This window comes from Malaclemys terrapin, chromosome 5 (assembly GCF_027887155.1).
Source record: "Malaclemys terrapin pileata isolate rMalTer1 chromosome 5, rMalTer1.hap1, whole genome shotgun sequence".
NCBI lineage: Eukaryota > Metazoa > Chordata > Testudines > Emydidae > Malaclemys > Malaclemys terrapin.
Genome location: NC_071509.1, coordinates 51,741,376 through 51,761,801, shown reverse-complemented (window position 1 = coordinate 51,761,801; position 20,426 = coordinate 51,741,376). Strand labels below are relative to the sequence as shown.

The 20,426-nt window shown below is 39.2% G+C and overlaps 1 protein-coding gene across 1 annotated transcript in view; it reads left to right on the top strand.

Moving 5' to 3' along the window:
* The window catches only part of SCFD2 (sec1 family domain containing 2), a 296,694-nt gene that overhangs the window by 95,254 nt on the left and 181,014 nt on the right, over window positions 1-20,426 (top strand). The window contains exon 5 of the mRNA XM_054029852.1: window positions 17,623-17,872. Coding sequence (XP_053885827.1) covers window positions 17,623-17,872 — 250 coding nt within the window. The remainder of the gene's footprint in view (window positions 1-17,622; window positions 17,873-20,426) is intronic.

The following is a 20,426-nucleotide window of genomic DNA, read 5'->3' as shown; positions in this document are numbered from 1 at the left end:
ACAACTGCACTGAAATGGAAATCAAAGACTTTGACACATTTTAGCAGACATGTCAATGAAATGAAAGTATTAGACACCTGTCTTTTGGATGAAGACATGACACAAGTGCTGTACCATGTTAAATTATTTGTGGTGTGTCACAATTGAAAGGCAGACATGTGATATACCTTCAACTTATTGTCTGGCATGCCACAAATGCTACTTGGTAAACATGATTGCATGGATTACCCCACACATGAGTTGCAATCTTTTCACCACAGGTATTTCCACTGTTGAAATTAGTAATAATATTTGAAATTATTAATATTGATATGGGAAACCACCAAACACTAATTTATCCATAATCCTTTATTAAATCCAAAAGCCAAATGGTATTTTATGCAGTTGCTCTAAACATGTCTAACAGCCTAGCACTTAGTTACTAAATCCAATGCAGTAACAATATTTATAAGCATGTGGTCAGTATACTTACAAATAGGCTAAACAGAGAATGCTTAGACTCATATTGGTCGGCTCCAACGTGGTCAGGCAGGTATTAGCAATGAACCCCTTAAGAGTTTACTTTTTATACCCTTTAGCAAAAAGTAATGTCATTGGCAATAACTGACTTCAGCTAATTTTCTAGCTTTAGAATCATAGGACTGGAAGGGACCTTGATATGCCATCTAGTCCAGTCCCCTGCAATTTATTTCAGTGCTTAACCATCCTGACGGTTAGGAAGTTTTTCCTAATGTCCAACCTAAACCACCCTCACTGCAATTTAAACCCATTGCTTCTTGTCCTAGAGGTTAAGGAGAACAATTTTTCTCCCTCCTCCTTGTAATAACCTTTTATGTAGTTGAAAATTGCTATTATGTCCCCCGCCCTCCAGTATTCTCTTCTCCAGACTAAAAAAACCAATTTTTTTCAATCTTCCCTCATAGGTTATGTTTTCTAGACCTTTAATCATTTTTGTTGCTCTTCTCTGGACTTTCTCCAATTTGTCAATATCTTTCCTGAAATGTGGCCCAGAACGGGACACAATACTCCAATACTTGTGCTCCACTATGACCCCCAAATCCCTTTCTGCAGTACTCCTTCCTAGGTAGTTCTGTTTTGGAACTGATTTGTTCCTTCCTAAGTGGAGTACTTTGCATTTGTCCTTATTGAATTTCATCCTATTTACTTCAGACCATTTCTCCAGTTTTTCCAGAGTATTTTGAATTTTAATCCTATCCTCCAAAGCACTTGTAACCCCTCCTAGCTTGGTATCATCTGCAAACTTTATACGTGTGCTCTCTATGCCATTGTCTAGTTTGAAGCAGTTTCTCCTTGCTACTTTCCTTCCTTCAATGCCTTCTCTCTGCCCCCATCTTGGCTTGCACAGCAGAATAATGAGAAAGTTTGGGTTTGTTTCTTTTGAGACAATTTCCCTTTGTCTTGTTACTGCAGCTCTTTTTACTTTTACTTTTGGAACCATTCATTCTTCCATACTACCAGAAACACAATTTACTATTCTCATGGCTTTCATTTACTTGCTGATTGGGGTCTTTTCTCTCTTGGCCACAAAGTATAAGGAGAAATTGTTGTTTTCTTAACCAAATGTAGGCTAACTTTAATTTTTATTATCATTTTTATCCTGCAGCCACATATTAAAATATATGGAGGTGAGGATTTCTGCTTTGTTACACAATTAAACAGAATGTGTATTTGAACAAATTAATCTTTGCTAAGGAAAAGAGAGAATAATTACCAATCCTTGGCTAGAGAGGCTGTCACCATGAGAAGTGAGAAGTGAAGTCTCAGGAGATTTAACCCCTACCTTTAACATAAGCACCACCTTGTAAAACAATAATTATTCTTTAAATACCTACATTTGTTTATATTCATAACTCCGTAGCCTATTGTTCTTGTCATTTTCCTACTTTAATATGAAAAAAGAATAATACTGACACATTCGAAGTACCACTCTAGATTCCCTCACACTCCCATAAAGATTACTAAACTGTTCTTATTTTAGTGGCAGGGAATTTGGGTCTTTAACTGGATACAAAGTACAGGATGAAATCTGATATGGACACATACTATAGGTGGTGGTATCTTTCCTAGCCTGGGGAAAGGAGAAGGAAAATATGCTCCCTGATGAAAATCATACTGGACTGGGCATCCACCAATAAAACATGTCCCACAGATAAGGATCCTGTTGATAAAATATGAACTAGGTGCTCTTAAATTACTGACTACTGATATATACATAATCACACCGAAAGCCAAAGTTCTGTTTAAAGCATAGTGGATCTTGTACAGAGGCTATAGATGTCAGTATTCCTCTATGATAACATTTACTTTGTTAATTAACTGGCTTGGCACTACACTGTGGATTGGTAATTTTAGTGTTTGTCTACATTGCAATTAACACCTGTGGCTGGCCCGTGTCAGTTGACTCAGGCTCATAAGGCTTGGGCTACAGGGATGTTTAATTGTGAAGCAGACATTTGGGCTGGAGCCCAGTCTCTGGAATCCTCTCCCTCTTGCACGGGGAGGGTTCAACATGTCTTTGTATTGCCATTCTTGGTCCTTTCTGTGGTTTGAGCAGGGACTGTGGGGAGAATTAGCATACTTTCCTGCACACACAAATACAGTACATTCTTTCTTTGTATTTTAGAAGATACACTGTGTAGACATGTAACAGTTTCTGCAAGTATTTAAAATATTTCAAAGTTGGTTAATATTAGCCAATATTTGTAAAATGTGGACACATCTATCCCACTGGGTAGTGTTCTGTGATCATCTAATGAAAGCCCCTATCATAAAAATGCTTACTTTGAAAGGCGCAGAGACTGTGATGGTCCAGGAAATAGATCTGTGAATTTCCTGAGTTCTGTGAATTTCAGTTCCCATATGTAATAGTTCATTCTTACAGTTTCTGGTGGTGCATTTTTCTTGTTGGTTTTGTACTGAATTCCTTGGGGTATTTTTCAGAAGGGGGATGGTAAGAGCTTTAAGACAAACCTTTCTACATATTCCTCAGGATATCTGTGTACATTTACAAAATTTATAGCTTGAACTTGCAATGAGCAGTGCTAATACAATTGTCTACAGGCAGCAACCTACTTGAAGGGTCAAATTATACTGTCAGATTCTGCACAGTTGTATCTTTGAGTAGTAATTTAAGGGAGGACCATTTTGGCTTGTACCTTAACTGGTATAATTTGAGATTCCTCCATATTTCCCAAATGTGTTCTGATCCCGATATGCCTGTATGGCTGCCAAGTTTCAGGTGGTAGAACTGAAAAGGGGTATGGGTAAGTGAAAAATGGGCATTTATGGCATAATGCGAACGTGTTCGGTCGTGCCTGGAAAACTGCTGATGTTTATTTTGAAGTGTGTATTAGGCGCTGCCTTAGATGGAATGCTACTTTACACATTTCTGTGATGGGAATTGGCTAGTCACTGGTGGGTTTGTGGAAATATATAATATCTAGCAACATTAAATGTTCAGTGGTGGAAATATTAGTCTTGGGTATATTTGTTAAAAAGTCTGATAAGCAAAACATAGGTAAGTAAAACACAGCAGGCAAGCAAAACACAGCAGTTGGGTATCGCAAAGGAAAAGGAAGAATGGTGCCTTTTTTTTAGTTTGAGAAATTGGGACCAAAATAATAACAGCAAATTAAACAAGGCACCCTGTTGTTTTGGTATGATGGTGATCAAAACAGTATCCTGAGCTTCATTATGGTCCAAGCATATTTTCTGGTACAGGACAATTAGCTATTAAACAGCAGCTTACCTTCCGACAGCCCAAAAAAAATTATCCCTTACTAACAATCTCCCCTTCCCTTCCCAGATCTAACCCTCACCAAACCCTTCTCCTCTCAGCAGCCTGAACAAATAGGTAACCTGCTTTAATAAACTCAAAGACCCAAAGGGCTCAAGACCTATTTTGTCTGCAGCCTGCCTGGAGAAGATACATTTTTCCATTCCTCACTATTCTAATCAGCATCATTTTCCTGTTTGTGGTGCCTGTGCCTATGACACTAATGACTGCCACACTGCCAAAAGTCTGGAGGTATTCCTGAGAGTTTGAGAAATCCCCCAAAAGCCAGAGGTTGGACAGGTGCAGAGGAGAGAGACTGTAGACAGGGAATATTGGTGAGAGACAATGCAGTGGAGATGGCTGAGAAAGGAAGGAGGGGGAGACAGAGGGAGACAAGACAGGGTGGCAGGAGGAAGAAATACAATGTAGGGCCATAAGGTGAGGCCATTTGTATTTATGAACAGTCTCCCTTATAATTTATTAATGCATGACAGCCCTAAGAGTCATTTCCAATATTTCAAAAGTGGCCTCTCTGGTCCTTTGTGCAGTTCCTAAGTGATTTCCCTGTGCAGTCCACAATTTTTGTTTTCTTTTTCTCCCCATTGCTATTAAGCACTGCGCCAAAGAGTTTACAGTTTTATTCACCAGGTGCTTCTCTTGCTTAGTGTTGTATTGCATGTATTAGTGAGGTAATGCTCTCTTTTCTTGTTTCTGTCCTTAACCAACGGTAACCTGACATTACTGTATGCTGAATTGTATAAGCCTCTTACAGTATCTTCCCATATGATAGAAATGGGAAAACATAAGCTGAGTTCACAAGAGAGAAGCCTACATCACTACATGAGTTTGCTTGGGGAAGATTTAACTCCAAATGGCAAGTTGCCCACAACATAGTCCCATCTTATATATTAAAGGAGAATTAAAAACAAAAACAAAAAGCACAATCCACCTTAAACTGGGGAAACAGTAGTGGATTCAAGATCTACCCTAAATTAAAATACATGTATGCAGAAATTCAGGGTCAGTGATGCAAACTCACAAAAGTTTTATTAAAATCCTGCTTGTGAACTTGCAGGGCTATATTTTTTTCTTACTTATATATTTAATAAATATTTCTAAGGTCTTTACTATTGTGGTTTCACAGATTTGTAGAGTTTAAGGCCAATTGAGATCATAAGATCATCTAGTTTGATCTGTATCAGAGGGGTAGCTGTGTTAGTCTGGATCTGTAAAAAGCAACAAAGAGTCCTGTGGCAAGTTTTGTCTGACGAAGTGGGTATTCACCCACGAAAGCTTATGCTCCAATACATCTGTTAGCCTATAAGGTGCCACAGGACTCTTTGTTGCTTTCTAGTCTGATCTCTAAATCAAAGAATCATCATAGGACTGGAAGGGACCTTGAGAGTTCATCTAGTCCAGTCCCCTACACTCAAGGAAGGACTAAGTATTATCTAGACCATTCCTGACCTTCCTTAACCACCCTGACAGTTAGGAAGTTTTTCCTATGTCCAACCTAAACCTCACTCACTGCAATTTAAGCCCATTACTTCTAAATCATTGATGAAGATATTGAACAGAACGGGACCCAAAACTGATCCATGCAGACACCACTCGATATGCCCTTCCAGCTTGACTGTGAACCACTGATAACTACTCTCTGGGAATGGTTTTCTAACCAAGTACACACCCATCTTACAGTAGCTCCATCTAGGTTGTATTTCCCTAGTTTATTTATGAGAAGGTCATGCGAGACAGTATCAAAAGCCTTACTAAAGTCAAGATATACCACATCTTTTGCTTCCCCCATCCACAAGGCTTATTACCATGTCAAGAAAGGTATTAGGTTGGTTTGACAAATCCATGCTGGCTGTTACTTCTTATCTTATTATTTTCTAGGTGTTCACAAATTGCTTAATTATTTGCTTCATTATCTTTCCGGGCACTGAAGTTAAGCTGACTGGTCTGTAATTCCCTGGGTTGTACTTATTTCCCTTTTTATAGATTGGCACTATATTTGCCCTTTTCCAGTCCTCTGGATCTCTCCCGTCTTCCATGACTTATTGAGGATAATCACTAATGATGCAGATATCTGCTCAGTCAGCTCCCTGAGTGTTCTAGGATGTATTTCATCAGGCCCTGGTGACTTGAAGACATCTCACTTGTCTAAGTAATTTTTAACTTGTTCTTTCCTTAATTGAACCTCTGATCCTACCTTATTTTCAGACAGTCACTATGTTAGATGTCCAATCACTGCTAACCTTTTTGGTGAAAACTGAAACAAAAAACGTTATTTAGCATTTCTACTTTTTCTGTTATTGTTTTTTCCCCTCATTGAGTAACAGGCCTACCCTGTTCTTCATCTTCCTTTTGCTTCTAATGTATTTGTAGAATGTTTTCTTGTTATCCTTTATGTCTCTAACTAGTTTAATCTCGTTTTGTGCCTTGGCCTTTCTAATTTTGTCTTATTCATACTTATCTTATTTGTTTATATTCATCCTTTGTAATTTCCACTTTTTGTAGGACTCTTTTTTGAGTTTCAGATCATTGAAGATCTCCTGGTTAAGCCAGGGTGGTCTCTTGCCATGCTTCCTATCTTTCCTACGCAGTGGGATAGTTTGCTCTTGTGACCTTAATACTGTCTCTCTGAAAAACTGCCAACTCACTTGAACTGGTTTTCCCCTTAGACTGGCTTCCCATGGGATCTAGCTACCAACTCCCTGAGTTTGCTAAAGTCTGCCTTCTTGAAATCCATTATATTTATTGTGCTGTTTTCCCCATTACCATTCCTTAGAATCATGAACTCTTTCCAAAATATAGTCCCTCATTCTTTAAACACAGCCTGCGTTCCTTGTTCCTTGATAGATAACTTTTCATTTGGCTGTATTAAAACACATTTTGTTTAAAATGGCTGTTTACCATGCAATCCTATCTTCATGATTATCATCTTCATGAAACTCTGCCAATCTTTTTGTCATCCGCAAATTTTATCAGCAATGATAATTAGTTGAATGTCAATTGGTTGAAACTGTAGTAAAGAACAGAATTATCAGACACATAGATGAACACATTTTGTTGAGGAAGAGACTACACGCTTTTGTAAAGGGAAATCATGCCTCACTAATCTATGAGAATTTTTTGAGGGCATCAACAAGCATGTGGACAAGGGGGATCTAGTGGATATATTGCACTTTGACTTTCAGAAAGCCTTTGACATGGTCTCTCACCAAAGGCTCTTAAGCAAACTAAGCAGTCATGGAGTAAGAGAGTAGGTCCTCTCATAAATCAATATCTGGTTAAAACAGGAAACAAAGGATAGGAATAAATTGTAAGTTATCAGAATGGAGAGAGGTAAATAGCGTTGCCCCCAGGGATCTGTACTGGCGCTTGTGTTGTTCAACATAGTCATAAATAATATTGAAAAAAGGGTAAACAGTGAGATGGCAAAGTTTGCAGATGATACAAAATTACTCAAGATAGTTAAGTCTAAAGCTGGCTGCAATGAGTTACTACAGGATCTCTCAGTAAACTTGGTGACTGGACAACAAAATGGCAGATGACATTCAGTGTTGATAAGTGCAAAGTAATGCACAGTGGAAAACATAATCCCAACTATACATACCAAATGATGGGGTCTAAATTAGCTGTTATCACTCCAAAAAGAGTTCTTGGAGTCATTGTAGATAGTTTTCTGAAACCATCTGCTCACTGTACAGTGGCAGTCAAAATGTTAGGAACTATTAGGAAAGGGATAGATAATAAGACAGAAAATATGATAATACCACTATATAAATCCGTGGTACACCCACACCTTGAATACTGCATGCAGTTCTGGTCTCCCCATCTCAGAAAAGAGATATTAGAATTGGAAAAGGTACCGAGAAGGGCAACAAAAATGATAGAGGGGCATGGAACAACTGCCATATGAGAAGAGATTAAAAAGACTGGGACTGTTCATCTTACAAAAGAGACAACCAAGGGGGGAGTATAATAGAGGTCAAAAAAATCATGAATGGTGTGGAGAAAGTGAATACGGAAGTGTTATTTACCCCTTCACTTAACACAAGAACCTCCCCCCACCCCAGCCCGGGTCACCTGATGAAACTGATAGCAGGTTTAAAGCAAACAAAAGGAAGTACTTCTTGACACAATGCACAGTCAATCTGCAGAACTTGTTGCCAGGGGATGTGAAGGACAAAACTATAACTGGATTCAAGATAGAATTTGATAAGTTCATGGAGGATAGGACCATCAATGGCTATTAGCCAAGATGGTTAAGGACACAACCCCCTGCTCTGAGTGTCCCTAAGCCTCTGACTGCTAGATGCTGGGACTGGACAACACTTGATGAGTGCCCTGTTTTGTTCATTCCCTTTGAAGCATCTGGCATTGGCTACTGTCAGGAGACAAAATACTGGGCTAGATGGACCATTGGTCTGACCCAGTATGGCCATTCTTATACTCTTATATTTAATTCAGGATCATCTATGAAAATGTTAAATAGCATTGGGCCTAGTGTTGGACTGATCCCATTCAATTATAATTCTCCACTGACACCTACTTTTTGCGATCGGTCAGTTAGCCAGCTCTTAATCCATTTAATATGTGCTCTATTGATATTGTATAGTGCTATTTTTTTTAATCAGAATGCCATGAGGTACTAAGTCAAACACCTTATGCATCTTATACCCCTAAGAATGTTTCATCTACATAATTACCTTTTATCAAGTGAAAGTGTAATTTCATCAAAGAATGAAATCAGGTTTGTTAAACAAGACCTATTTCCATAAAACCATGTAGACTGCCATTAACTATACTCCTTTAATTCTTTATCAGTTGAATACTGTATCAGCTTTTTCCATTATTTTGCCAAGGATTGATGTCAGGCTTACTGGCCTATAGTTACCCGGGTCACCCCACTTAACCTTTTTGATAATGGCACAACATTAGCATTCTTCAGTCATCTGGAGTTTCCCCGGTATTCCAAGATGTATTAAAAATTAACTTTGTGGGCCAGAGATGCATCTCAGTCAAATGTTTTAGGACTCTTGGCTGCAAGTTACCTGGGGGTGATGATTTAAAAAATTATTATCCCTAGTAGATGTTGTCTACCCTCCTCCTCAGTTACTAATGGACTGGAAAGTAATTAATTGTCCTCTTGTGATACAAGTACATCATCCTGTTTTTTTCCAAATACAAAACAGAAATATTTATGTAACTCTTCTTTCTCTTTTACCATCTCTGTCTAGTAATGGGCCTATACTGTATGTAGTATCTAAGCACCCATTACTCTTAGCCTAATGTTCCTTGGCTGCAGTTCACTGTTGCTCTCATATTCCCATCACGTAAGTCTGTAGCCCCCTTGCAGCTGGTAGTTTACATGTTGCTTCCTCCCATATTTCTGACAGATTTGCTCACCTTGCTGATTCATGGTTATTCTAAGCATGCCCTATGGAAAGTCATCATGGCTAAAGGCTTTTGACCTAGCAGGGTTGGACGGAAGCCCACATTAATTGTTTCCTGGTCGATGATTCTCTTCTGTTGGACATTCAGGGTATGTCTATGCTTCAGTAAAATACCCATGGCTGGCCTCTGTCAGCCGACTTGGGCTTGTGGGGCTATAAAGTTGCAGTGTAGACATCCAAGTTCGGACTGGAGCCTGGGCTCTGGGACCCTCTCCCCTCATGGGATCCCAGAGCCCAGGCCCCAGCCCGCTCTGAGATGTCTCCACTGCAATTTTATAGCTTCACAGCCCGATCCCCACGAGCCCAAGTCAGCTGACACGGGCCAGCCGCGGGTGTTTTATTGCAGTGGAGACATACCCTCGGGGTTTTAAGTAAAATTGTTCTTATGCTAGCAGAGATTTGCCTAATAAAATCCAGGCTTCTTTTATATCTCCTTTTTTTTAGCATCCTGTTGCTATTGGGCCCCCATGAACTCATTAAAATATCTTAACACAGCTGTAAACTTATATTGTTTCCAAAGAGAGACCAAGAGAAACTGGACATTGTGATACAATAATACATTGCCAGACAGCATAACTCCCTGAGATGGATTGATTTTTGTACTGTGTCCACTAGCAGATTAGTTATTTGTAAAATGTATTATGAGCCTTTGTGTTGGACAACTAAGGGTATTTAATTTTTTATTAGAACACATGTTTAAGCCTTGCAGGTATGGTATAACAATTAACAACTGAATCTGACAGGCATATAACTAAAGAGAAACAAGAAATGATTGAAGATGATGTGAGTTTAATGAAAGCAGGAAATTGCCACTTAAGCAATTGGGGAGTTCTGGAGAGGCAGGGAGAGCAAGGTGGGAGAGAAAGGAAGTAAAGGGCAGTATTAATTATACTGTTCAAAAAGGGTTTGGTGTGGCCTCTGGAAATTAGGTAAAAAAGTAATGAAATATACTTTCATAATTGGTTATGTAGCATAACCAAATCTGAAAATAATCTTTTTCAGGGCATGAAGATCGGCTAGATCTGTCCTTAATAACTTAAAATACTGTTCCATCCTTTTGTTACAAAATGTTGTGGCTTGAGCAGCTTGTTTCAAACACTTTCATTATTATTGTGTGTTAACTATTATTTATGTGTCAACAGTGTGCTTGGAATTGTAGAAGACACACAGTCGAGAAAACCACTGGCCAGAAGTTTATAAGTTTAATGCCTTTAGCTTAGTGCAATGAGTTATAATTTCCCTTTGATTGGTCACTCTCTTATGCAGTTATTACCAACAACATAAAAGATCCGGTATTCTTTTCTGTATTTTTTTTCTGTATCAGGCCTTAAATAGCTACCCTAGCCCAGATCTTTGGTTGGTGTAAATAGGTGTAGCTCCATAGAAGTCAATAGAATTTCATTCATTTATCACTAGTTATGTCAGGTGGCAAACTTAGACAGGGCAGGGCAGGTTAAGAACAGAGTTTATTAATAAAGCTGAATTTTTTAAAACTCTTTTGTTGTTTAAATTAGATTCTGAGTGTTGTGCCTTGTAGGGCTGGCTGAAAATTTTCCACCAAAACAGTTTTTTGACAGAAAATTGGGTCTTTGACTTTTTTTTCCTAAAAGTTTTTGCTTTCCACATCATTTTTTAAAGAGAAACTAAACACTTGAAAACTGAAATATTTCAGCTGGAAACAAACTATTTGGATTTGACTATGCTGCTGCAGTGCCTCACGGGAGCTGTAATTCAGTTGCTTCATCTCCCCATTTTCCTCTATGGGCTGGGGCTCCCCAGCCAGACTGTGTGTTGCATGATGCACCATGGCTGCAGACTCACATGATGCAACTGCCTCCTCTCACCATGAAGTGTGACCGTGGTCTATAATAGGAGTAGTCCATACAAGGAGCCTAGCCTATAGAAGAGAATGGGTGCATGAGGCTCCTGAACTGTAAGCACAACAACACACTGTAGCAGCATTTCTTTATTGAAATTCTTTGCAGTTTGGCCAAAATATTTCAGTATTTGAATTTCCACAGAAAATTTCAAATAACATTTTCCAACTAGCTCTATAAATTACAAGGAGCTTTTCATTTTCCACTAGTTAAGTCTGTAAAGCATTTTCATCATCACATCACTCTTGTAAGGTATTGTAGGCAAGTATCTTGTTTTATGTGGAATCTGAAGCCTATGGGGCCAGATTTTTAAATCTTCTCAGCTTCCATTTAGGCAACTAAAGAAGTGGCTGGATTTTCAGAAGTGCTCGTTGGGAGCTGCTGGCCCCTTCTGAAAATTCTGCCCAAACTGGTTTATTGACTTGCTCAATTTCATATAGTACTGTGATTTAGTGGCACAGCTGGGAACAGATCACAGGAGTTATTGGCTCAGTGCTAAAACCTTATTTTTACAGTGTGTCAATATTTTCTTTGTGCCCCAATCAATATTTCCCCTTCTTTAATTAAACCTCCAATCGGTGTGACATTGGGAAGAAATAACAGGAGAGAGATAGGGACCAGCATCCTTTGACAGGCAAGGCCCTAAACCAGTGATCCCCAACCTTTTCCGTGGGGCAGGCACAAGACGACTAGCCGCCGAGGACCATGGCCACCGGATAAGCAGCCGCCGAAATGCCACTGTGAAGCAGCGTCATCAAGAGGCGTCGCCGCTGAAATTCGGCGGCATTTTGGCGGTAGCGCTTCTTGACGTTGCCGCTTCTTGGCGGCATTTCGGCAGCTGCTTGTCCGGCGGCCAGTAGGCAGGCGCACATGGATGTCCTGGTGGGCACCATGGCACCACAGGCACCGCGTTGGGGACCCCTGCCCTAAACTATGCTGGAATAGGCAGCCTCCAGCAAAGTTTCACCGTAGAGGAAATGATGAGAATGGGGAAATCTGAATCTCAGAAGTTTTGAGGGTATAGCTCCCGAATGCCAGCATTTAAAGGGATGAAATGACCAGTAAGCACCCAGCTTTAGGAGGAAGGCGGGATTGACAACTTAAGGAGCAGCCTCCAGGGGGAGAGGGCAAAAAAAGAGTAAAGACAGAGGAGTCAGGCCAAGCCTGAGGATCATGCTAGAACCTTTGCCCTTCACCGGGAGCAGCATTCTGTCTTTACTGGCCCCAAGAGCAGCAAGCTGATCAGGCACAACTCCAGTCATCCCCATAGCAGAATACAGAGCCATCTCTGCCTTCACTCTTAGTTATTTGTGTCTTTCTGCCTGGAAGGGGCCTTCTTCAGCAGCACCTACCACCCCTCTGCCCTCAAGCCACTGCAAGCTTGCTGGATGCCTCATCTGCTTCTTTTTTATCTCCACAACTGCTGGGATTGGGTTTTTCTCCATTCTGTCCACAAAGCTGGAGCCTGTCAATCCAACCCTTGTGTAAACCTGGGGTTGAGACAGGGAAGTTAATTGTCTTGCCTCTGTGTTAGGTTCCTTGTTCAGTACTTGGGACCCTGCCTGATTTCTTGCATTCAATCTCAGACATTATGAGAAGTGAGGGCATGGTCAGGATGTCCTTAATATCTTCTCAGATTAAACAGGTAAATTGCATTTGGGAAAGATCCCGCAGATTATGGCATAATTGAAGGGTTTCTGAAAAAAAAAAAAGTGTTGTGTTAGAGGTGGGAGTGAGTGCATACCTCTCAAATCCCCTCGCTATGAGGATAGCCTTCTGATTAGACCCAAATTTAACTCCATTCCACTCAAGCTTGGTAATATTTTGCTGTAAATTATTTATATCAGAGAGGCAGAAGCCAAATATATTTCAACTAAAGAGAAGAATCCATCCTTATTTTGAATGCCCTGTGTGAATAATTGTCTCTTTCACATTTGGATCTTGTCAAGTTAAGAGTCATCATATGGGGGAGAGCTATATTTCTAAGGTGTGTGTGTGTAATGTTTTTGCTTTCCCTTTTCTCTTTCGCTCCCCCCATGCCCTTCTCCAAGCATTTAAAATCGAACGATACAAAGAAGATACTTTTATTTATAGAATGCTACATAAATAATAAACTGCAGTGACTTCTTGTCTTATCTTGAGAAGCATAATTTACTTGATAAGATCTTATTTTGAATCTTTTGTTAGTATGTTAAGTCACACTAGACGTAACTCATTGCAGTCACTCTATAAGGGCTAAATCCTGACCTGGTTTAATGAGAGTAGGAGGCACACAGGCCCATTACTCTAACACGGGAGAGCTACATTCTAATAGGCCAATTCTCGGGGTGTTGAATAGATCTGGAGCACTTCTGGGATCATGACCTGCTGAGCAGCTGAAGAGAGTGAGCTCTTTCTTACCCTGACTGGGTCTCTATTCTTATTGACGTTACCACTGCAGGAGCTCCCATGGAACTGCCATAGGCATGGTAAAAGAGGAATGAAAAGAAGGTGTTCCTTGTGGATGAAGGGGTCTGGATGTTCTCCAAGGAGGGCAATGCCATTCCACCCCAAACTCATGTGGCTCCCTCTAAGGACCTCAGTGACACATTGTCAGTCAGCTACAGAGATCTGCCCCCTCTTTGGAGTCTGTGGGACTCTGTGTATGTGCATGTCCATGGAATTCTGCAATGCAGCCATCATTTTTAATATAAGGGTGAAGTCCTTGGAATACATGCTCAGCTCTGTCTTCATTTGATCTAAGTGCTTGGATGGAGATTGGAGAATTGCATGCTGAAATAGCAGTCTCCATGAACTGCGCTGACACATTAAAAATAAATGGAGGCAAGGTGTTCCTTTTCATGCATAGAAAATGTGGCCTTCAGGGTCATGGTAGGATGATAATGCAGTCCTCTTTTCAGTGTGTGTTTTGTTTTGTTTTTGAGGGTGGTGGGGAGGATGGATTGTAAAGCTACCTATTCTGAGAATAAGCAAAAAGAGAACAAGCAGCAGCAGAAGAGTTGCATACCACAGACTAACACAAATTTGGTTTGCTTATGACAGATTTATCATTGAGTGGTTCTGAGAAAATCCATTCTACATACATGGGACACAGACAAAAGCTGTTCATATCAGTTTTTACTGTCAAAGTCTGTTTGACATTCGCTACAAAGAGATAATAAATTAAACATTATTCAAAATTAGAATTAAAAAAATATTAACTATGCCATTTTGAAATGTGAATATGTAGATGGGATTGTTGACAATGGGTTCTATTACACAACTGCATCTTAAATTTCCCATCTAAAACTTTTTGCAAAAGCCAACTGAAATTGGGTGAGACGTTATAAATCATGTACTGTAACATTAGGAAACTGAACATATCAGATGCTCATCTGGTATACTGCACTCAACAGCATGGTACTTCAGAGCTCGTATCAGGAGAGAAATATATACCGTACTTTTGCGTTTGGAGCATACTACGTATTATAAAATATTTTTGAATGTCTTAATTTGGGGGAAAAGGTTCACTTCTTGACAATTTCTGTTCCTTCCAAAGAGGAAACAGGAAAAGCTGTCTCAGATTCTGGTCCTCCTGGCACTCACTAACATTTCCTGTCCACCTCTGCCATTGACCCAAGCAAACCTGTATTAAAGAGGTAAAACATACACATGCCATCTAATGGTATGGATTTGTAAGAGATGGGATTGGGTGGACTAATGTTTTCCTGCTCTAGCTTCTGTGATCTTATGTATTTTGTACATGTTGCAAAGATCTTATGTAACAATTTCTGCTGAAATCTCACAGTGGGGACAATACACAAAATGCCACCAGCTTTTGTGGTATTGTGGTGTGACAATAAATGAATGGAGACTTGAGCTTCTACAAAGTTTTCTGTAAGTCACTGAACCCCTCTGAACTTCAGCTTCCCAAACTAGAAAAGGTGTGTAATGATCCCTACTGGACAAGATTTACATAGGCTTAATTCATATTTACAATTATTGTTCTTGGTTGAAAGGTTCTACAGAAGGGCAAAATATTTTCTTTTTATTATTTATTATACTCCCTCTTCAATGCTGTAGATTCTTGAAGTCAGTTTTAAATGTAATTTTTGAAGCACAATATCATGTACCATCTTTGGAAACTGAAAATTATATTTTTACTTTCTCCTGTATTCTCCAATCTACCAAAAATAGACCCTTAGCAGAAGTCAGCAAACTGACATCAGTTCATTTGCCTTTAGGGAAAGTAAATTATTGCTCAGCTCAAGTTTAAAAAAAAGAAAGAAAGAGAAAGGAAGGGGTGAGGGGAAAGGGAAAAAAATCTATCACTAACTCTCCCTGGAGTCTGAAGAATGTTCAATCATAGGCTTAAGATGTCCAAACAGTGCAATTGAGGAGAGGGTGGTAGAGTCTGATTCTACGTTGGTGTGACTTGAACATTGTGAACGTTCTTATGGTGGCTTTGGAAAGTTTAGGATTGACCTGTTTTTATTGGCTCCCTTGATGATAGACAAACAGGGATGACCTGAGGCCAACATTGCCAGCAGGAAATTTGAGTCATGTGCAGTTGCATTTTTAAAACTTGTGTTTTAGGAGCTGTTCAATCAGCGTAATTGATTGATTGTAACAAGGCACAGAGAGAGCTCCTTAATCATTAGAGGTGGTTAGATAATGACAAACTGCTAAGGGTTTTGTTTGAGACAAATTTCCCATCTCCCTGTGTTATTCTGGTTGGAAAAGAGGTGGTTTGACCCTTATTTCATGGAGGTTACAGTCCAACTGGCCTGTTTACACAAAATAGCCTTGTAAATTTGGCATTTAAATTTGAAATACACTGTAACACCATTTCCCAAGAGATGAGAAAAAACATTTCAAAATAGATCATAATCCAAAAATCCAAATGCATGTTTTTAACTTAACAGTTGATTGTAGCTGTTTAAGTTATTATTTCTTTCCTTTTTCTTTGAAGACATGTTGCTGCTAAGTTTAATTTATACCCTTTCTTTAGTAAATGTTATGTAAATATAAGTGGAAAGGCTCAGGTTTTTAAATGCATTTAGTCATTGACAGTCAATGGGATTTAGACTCCTAAGTGCCTAAATCACATTTGAACATGAGACATAGGTTCCTGAATTAGTTAGCTGTTGCAATGCTGAACACCGCAATGCCTAAATACCTTTAAAAGTCCAGGCCAAAATTTCAATCAAGTTTGTGTGGAATTTTGCACATACTTATTTCAGGTTCCTGTGTGTGCTCTCAACTAGGAGGTGAGTATGCTCTATTTTGTATGTTCCCAAGCAACACATCCGTTTTAGAGGACATGTACACTTAAACAGGGTGCGTGCAAAAAAGAACTTTTTCTGTTTGAGAATTTGTGCCTGATTTTTTTTATAGGTGTTTATGGGACCAATAAAAACTTGTTGTTGTTCACTGCAGATGGCTTCCTCCATGCAGCTCTTTACAACTGTTTTTCTTCAGTTGTGTCATCTTCCATTTTAGGATCAATAGTGAGCTGAAATAATAACATCAGTGTATACATACATGTGAAATAATTTGTGTCACCAAAAACATACTGCTTTCCAAAAACACAGTGAATTATACAGAATTAAAGCTAAGCTAATAATTAAAAACCACCATGGGCTTGATTCTTTCCAGGTACACCACTATGCCTGAACAGAGTCAGGCAGATCTAGCTTCAGACTTGTCCAAGTTATAAGTCTTTGGGAAATTGTAGTTTGCGCACAGAGACTTCTTCGTATTAGAAGCTGAAGTCTCTGAAGAGTTTGTCCTTACTGAGTGTGCTCCAACTCCTCCCAGGTCATAGTGCTGACCAGATAGCACATGCATTATCCTCACAGGGCGCCTGAACATGCTCCGGGGAATGGGGAGGAAGACTATCCTAACACATTTGCAACAGGGAGTCAGATTAAAGCATCACAGGCAACTTTAATTCTGGCATTTCCTAACTTTTGAGTACTTGACTTTGCAACCTTAATAAAAGCTAATTGTTTCTGAAAGAAACTCTAATTGAAAAATTGGAAAATATTCAGATAGGGTAACACAGAAAAACTTCTAGGGCCCGAGTCCATCACCATTACTTATGCTGAGGAGTGTGTTACTCTGCAAGTACTCCCAAGAGTGTGCTAGGCTTCTCACAGTCCAGGTGAGAGGACACAATCCTTGCCCCAAGGAGCTTACAAATTTGATGCAGTGAAGGAAATAACAGAAGGAGAGGGGCAACATCAATGAGATTATGCAGTTGCTCCATAAAGGTTAGTTCATGGCATAATGGAGGAGACAGTGCTTGCATTTGTTTTAAATACATTACTTGGTTTGTTTTTTGGTGGAAGAAGTGGTCTTCAGAAGAATCTGAGAACAGTTGAGCAGCCTTGCAGAAGAACTCAGTAGCGCTGTTCCCACACATAGGCAGCAGCATCTGTCTGATGGTGACAAAAATGACCTGTTTTTATTATGGAAACCAAGATCTTTTCTTCTCTGTTTTCAGAATATTGGTGAGTCAGAGATACCCAGTGTTTTGAACCAGTTATTGCCTATGATCAAGTCTCATAATGAGAGGACAGCTAATGACTATACCCCTGAAGACTTCCTTGTCTTGCTGGTGTATATTTACTCTGTGGTTGGGGAAATCAAAGCTGGAGAAGAGCTGGATAAAGCTGAAGGAGAGGTGAAAAAGGCACTAGTCCAGACTTTTTGTGATGAACCAGAACTATCTTCCTTACTGCAAAAAATAACAGGTGAGTTTATATTTCAGTGCAATGAAAAAAACAGTAGGTATGAAATGTGTACCTAAAGAAAGCATAGAAATAGCGTGACTTGTCTGTGGTGGTTAGGGTATGAGAATAAGCATGAGGATTTCCTGTAGATTATTCCATCACTGATGTGCACAAAAGCCAAATGCTGACAGGTTATCCTGAATAGTGCTGAGTCTGGTGAAAGTTCTGTAATTTGTTCTTTTTGTTAAAGAGTAGTTAAGTTTGTATGTTTTCATAAAGTAATCTTTTCCCCAATTTTCTTACGTTGATCAGTGTAAAGTTGACCTTGGAAAGTCAAAATTAATCCTGGAAACATGTTCAGTGAACCACAGGGTTGTGAATGCTAGGAACTGCCCAGTCTGTCATAAAAAAAGAATTGTGTCTAAAACTAACATTGAATTTTTTACTGAAATAATAAGCATAGTGAGACCTTTTTGGCAAACACGATAACTTATTAGTGCCTTCTGTAGAATAGCCAAGTAATAACTTGCAGTTGTCCTTGCCACAGACTTAAAAATTGTTAAAAAAGATTGTAAACACTAGAACTGTAGCAGAAGAGGAGTTTTTCATAATGGAAGGGGGGCCGTGTTGCCCATCTACCACGGGTTCATTTGCCTGTTTGAAGGTATAATTATTATTTGTACTGCATTAGTGCTTAGGAGCCTCAATCCTAGACCATTGTGCTAGGTGACACACAGAACAAAAGGCCAGTGCATCCCCCAAAGTACAAACAGTCCAAGTTTCTGGCATAATTTTACCACTGTAGTTATATCAGTGTAATTCTCCATGTTTATGTCACTCTGGGAACAGTATAAATTAATCATAAAATGACACTCTTATTCTGGAATAAGCGTGTCCACACGGGGATTTATATTGCTATAACTATAGCAGTATAATTATACCAGTACATTTCCACATGTATAGAAGCTCTTAAGATTATTTTTGTGAGTGCTGGAATGGGAGGTGCGTGTTCCACCTTAATGTAGTTACACAAGTATCATGCACTTACACGCTGCTCCAAAGCCCAGTGAAGATGGTTAGAGCCTTTCCATTGATTTCAGTGGGACTTGGATTAGTGATATTACTGTTAGCGGCATACTGCTTGTAGTTTGCCCATTTTTCCTCTTAGTTTCTAGGGTGTGTGTGTGTGTGTGTGTGTGAGAGAGAGTGTTCTATATTTCTTGCATTCCAATTCTATGACAGTTTTTTCAGTGCATGTGGCTTGTCTTGTGCTAATATAATGTTTCCAAATGACCTCAGTGGTATTCACTGTCGGATATTGTGCAGACCGAACCCTGCTGTGCAGAACTCCATCTTCATGTTTAAGTTTTTCTTCTGTTGATCCATGTTTCCAATCACTGTTTTATAATTTTCTTTAATTGTGATTAACAAAGAAAGAAAATGGGGAGATGCTGAATTATTTAACATTTAATTTCATGAAGAATCAGCAGGGAAACTGCTTTCTGATTTGCACAGAAACTTTGTTTATTGCCCTCTACAGTCTCTCAGTCCATCAAAGTTGCTAGTACAAATAGAGACTAGATTACGTAACTCATTGGACTGGAGTAAGCTCTTCACAGTATTCACCAAGTAATGTTCAATTCTAACTATATTTCCATATTTTATACATAGATTTCATACATACTTTTTTCCAGTGCTGTGTGTGTTTGTAGGTTTGCTAAGTAGAAGCAAATGTCAGGATGTTCAAGGGAACAAGCAAATAAAAAATTATAAATGAAAGTCCAAGTACAAATAGGTTGTATTTTGAAAAAGCAATTCTTTTTTTTCACATTGCAGACATAATCTTTGAACAGTGGAGTTTGAGATGTGCTCCTAATCATCTAAATATTTTTGTACTAGTATGGAGCTGGATCTCATAATTTAGGCACATTTGAAAACTGAGCTCTCGGTCTGCATAATATACCTTGACTCATTTGGAGGGTTTTAGCTGTTTACCAAAAGTTTTGAAAAGTTCATGCTGATGTGTTATAAAGACTTTTGTTTCAGATAAAGGGTTTCATTCACAGTCAAGTTAATTGTGGATCACGAAGGCCAGTTGCCCATGCAACCTGTTGATATGTATGAAACATTACAAACACATCATTAGGAGACAAATTGTGAGTGTAAAAGGCTATTTTTTAAAGAGGTGGCTGAACTGTTTCTTAGTACACGTATTAGTTATATTATGCTCCTGCAGTTCCTTAGTTACCTGAAGAAATATGGATGAAATGCTGGTCATTCTGTGTGTGTCTGTCTGTGATTTACTATATAATGTATAGTCTGCTTGCTAGCATGTTTTTTGACCTGTTGCAAATCTCTGGTTTGCACTTTATTTAGAAGTGTCAGTTCTGCTGGCCCAATCACAAAGTAAAACAAACAAAAACAACAAGCTGTTGGTGACATTTTATTGGACTAACTAAAAAGAACAAAAATTGGCCTACAGACATCGAAGGATCTTTTGAAAGAGAATATTGGGTCTAGATTCTTAGCTGTGTAAATTGGCATCTGTCCTTGAAGTCAGTGTAGCTGAGCTGGT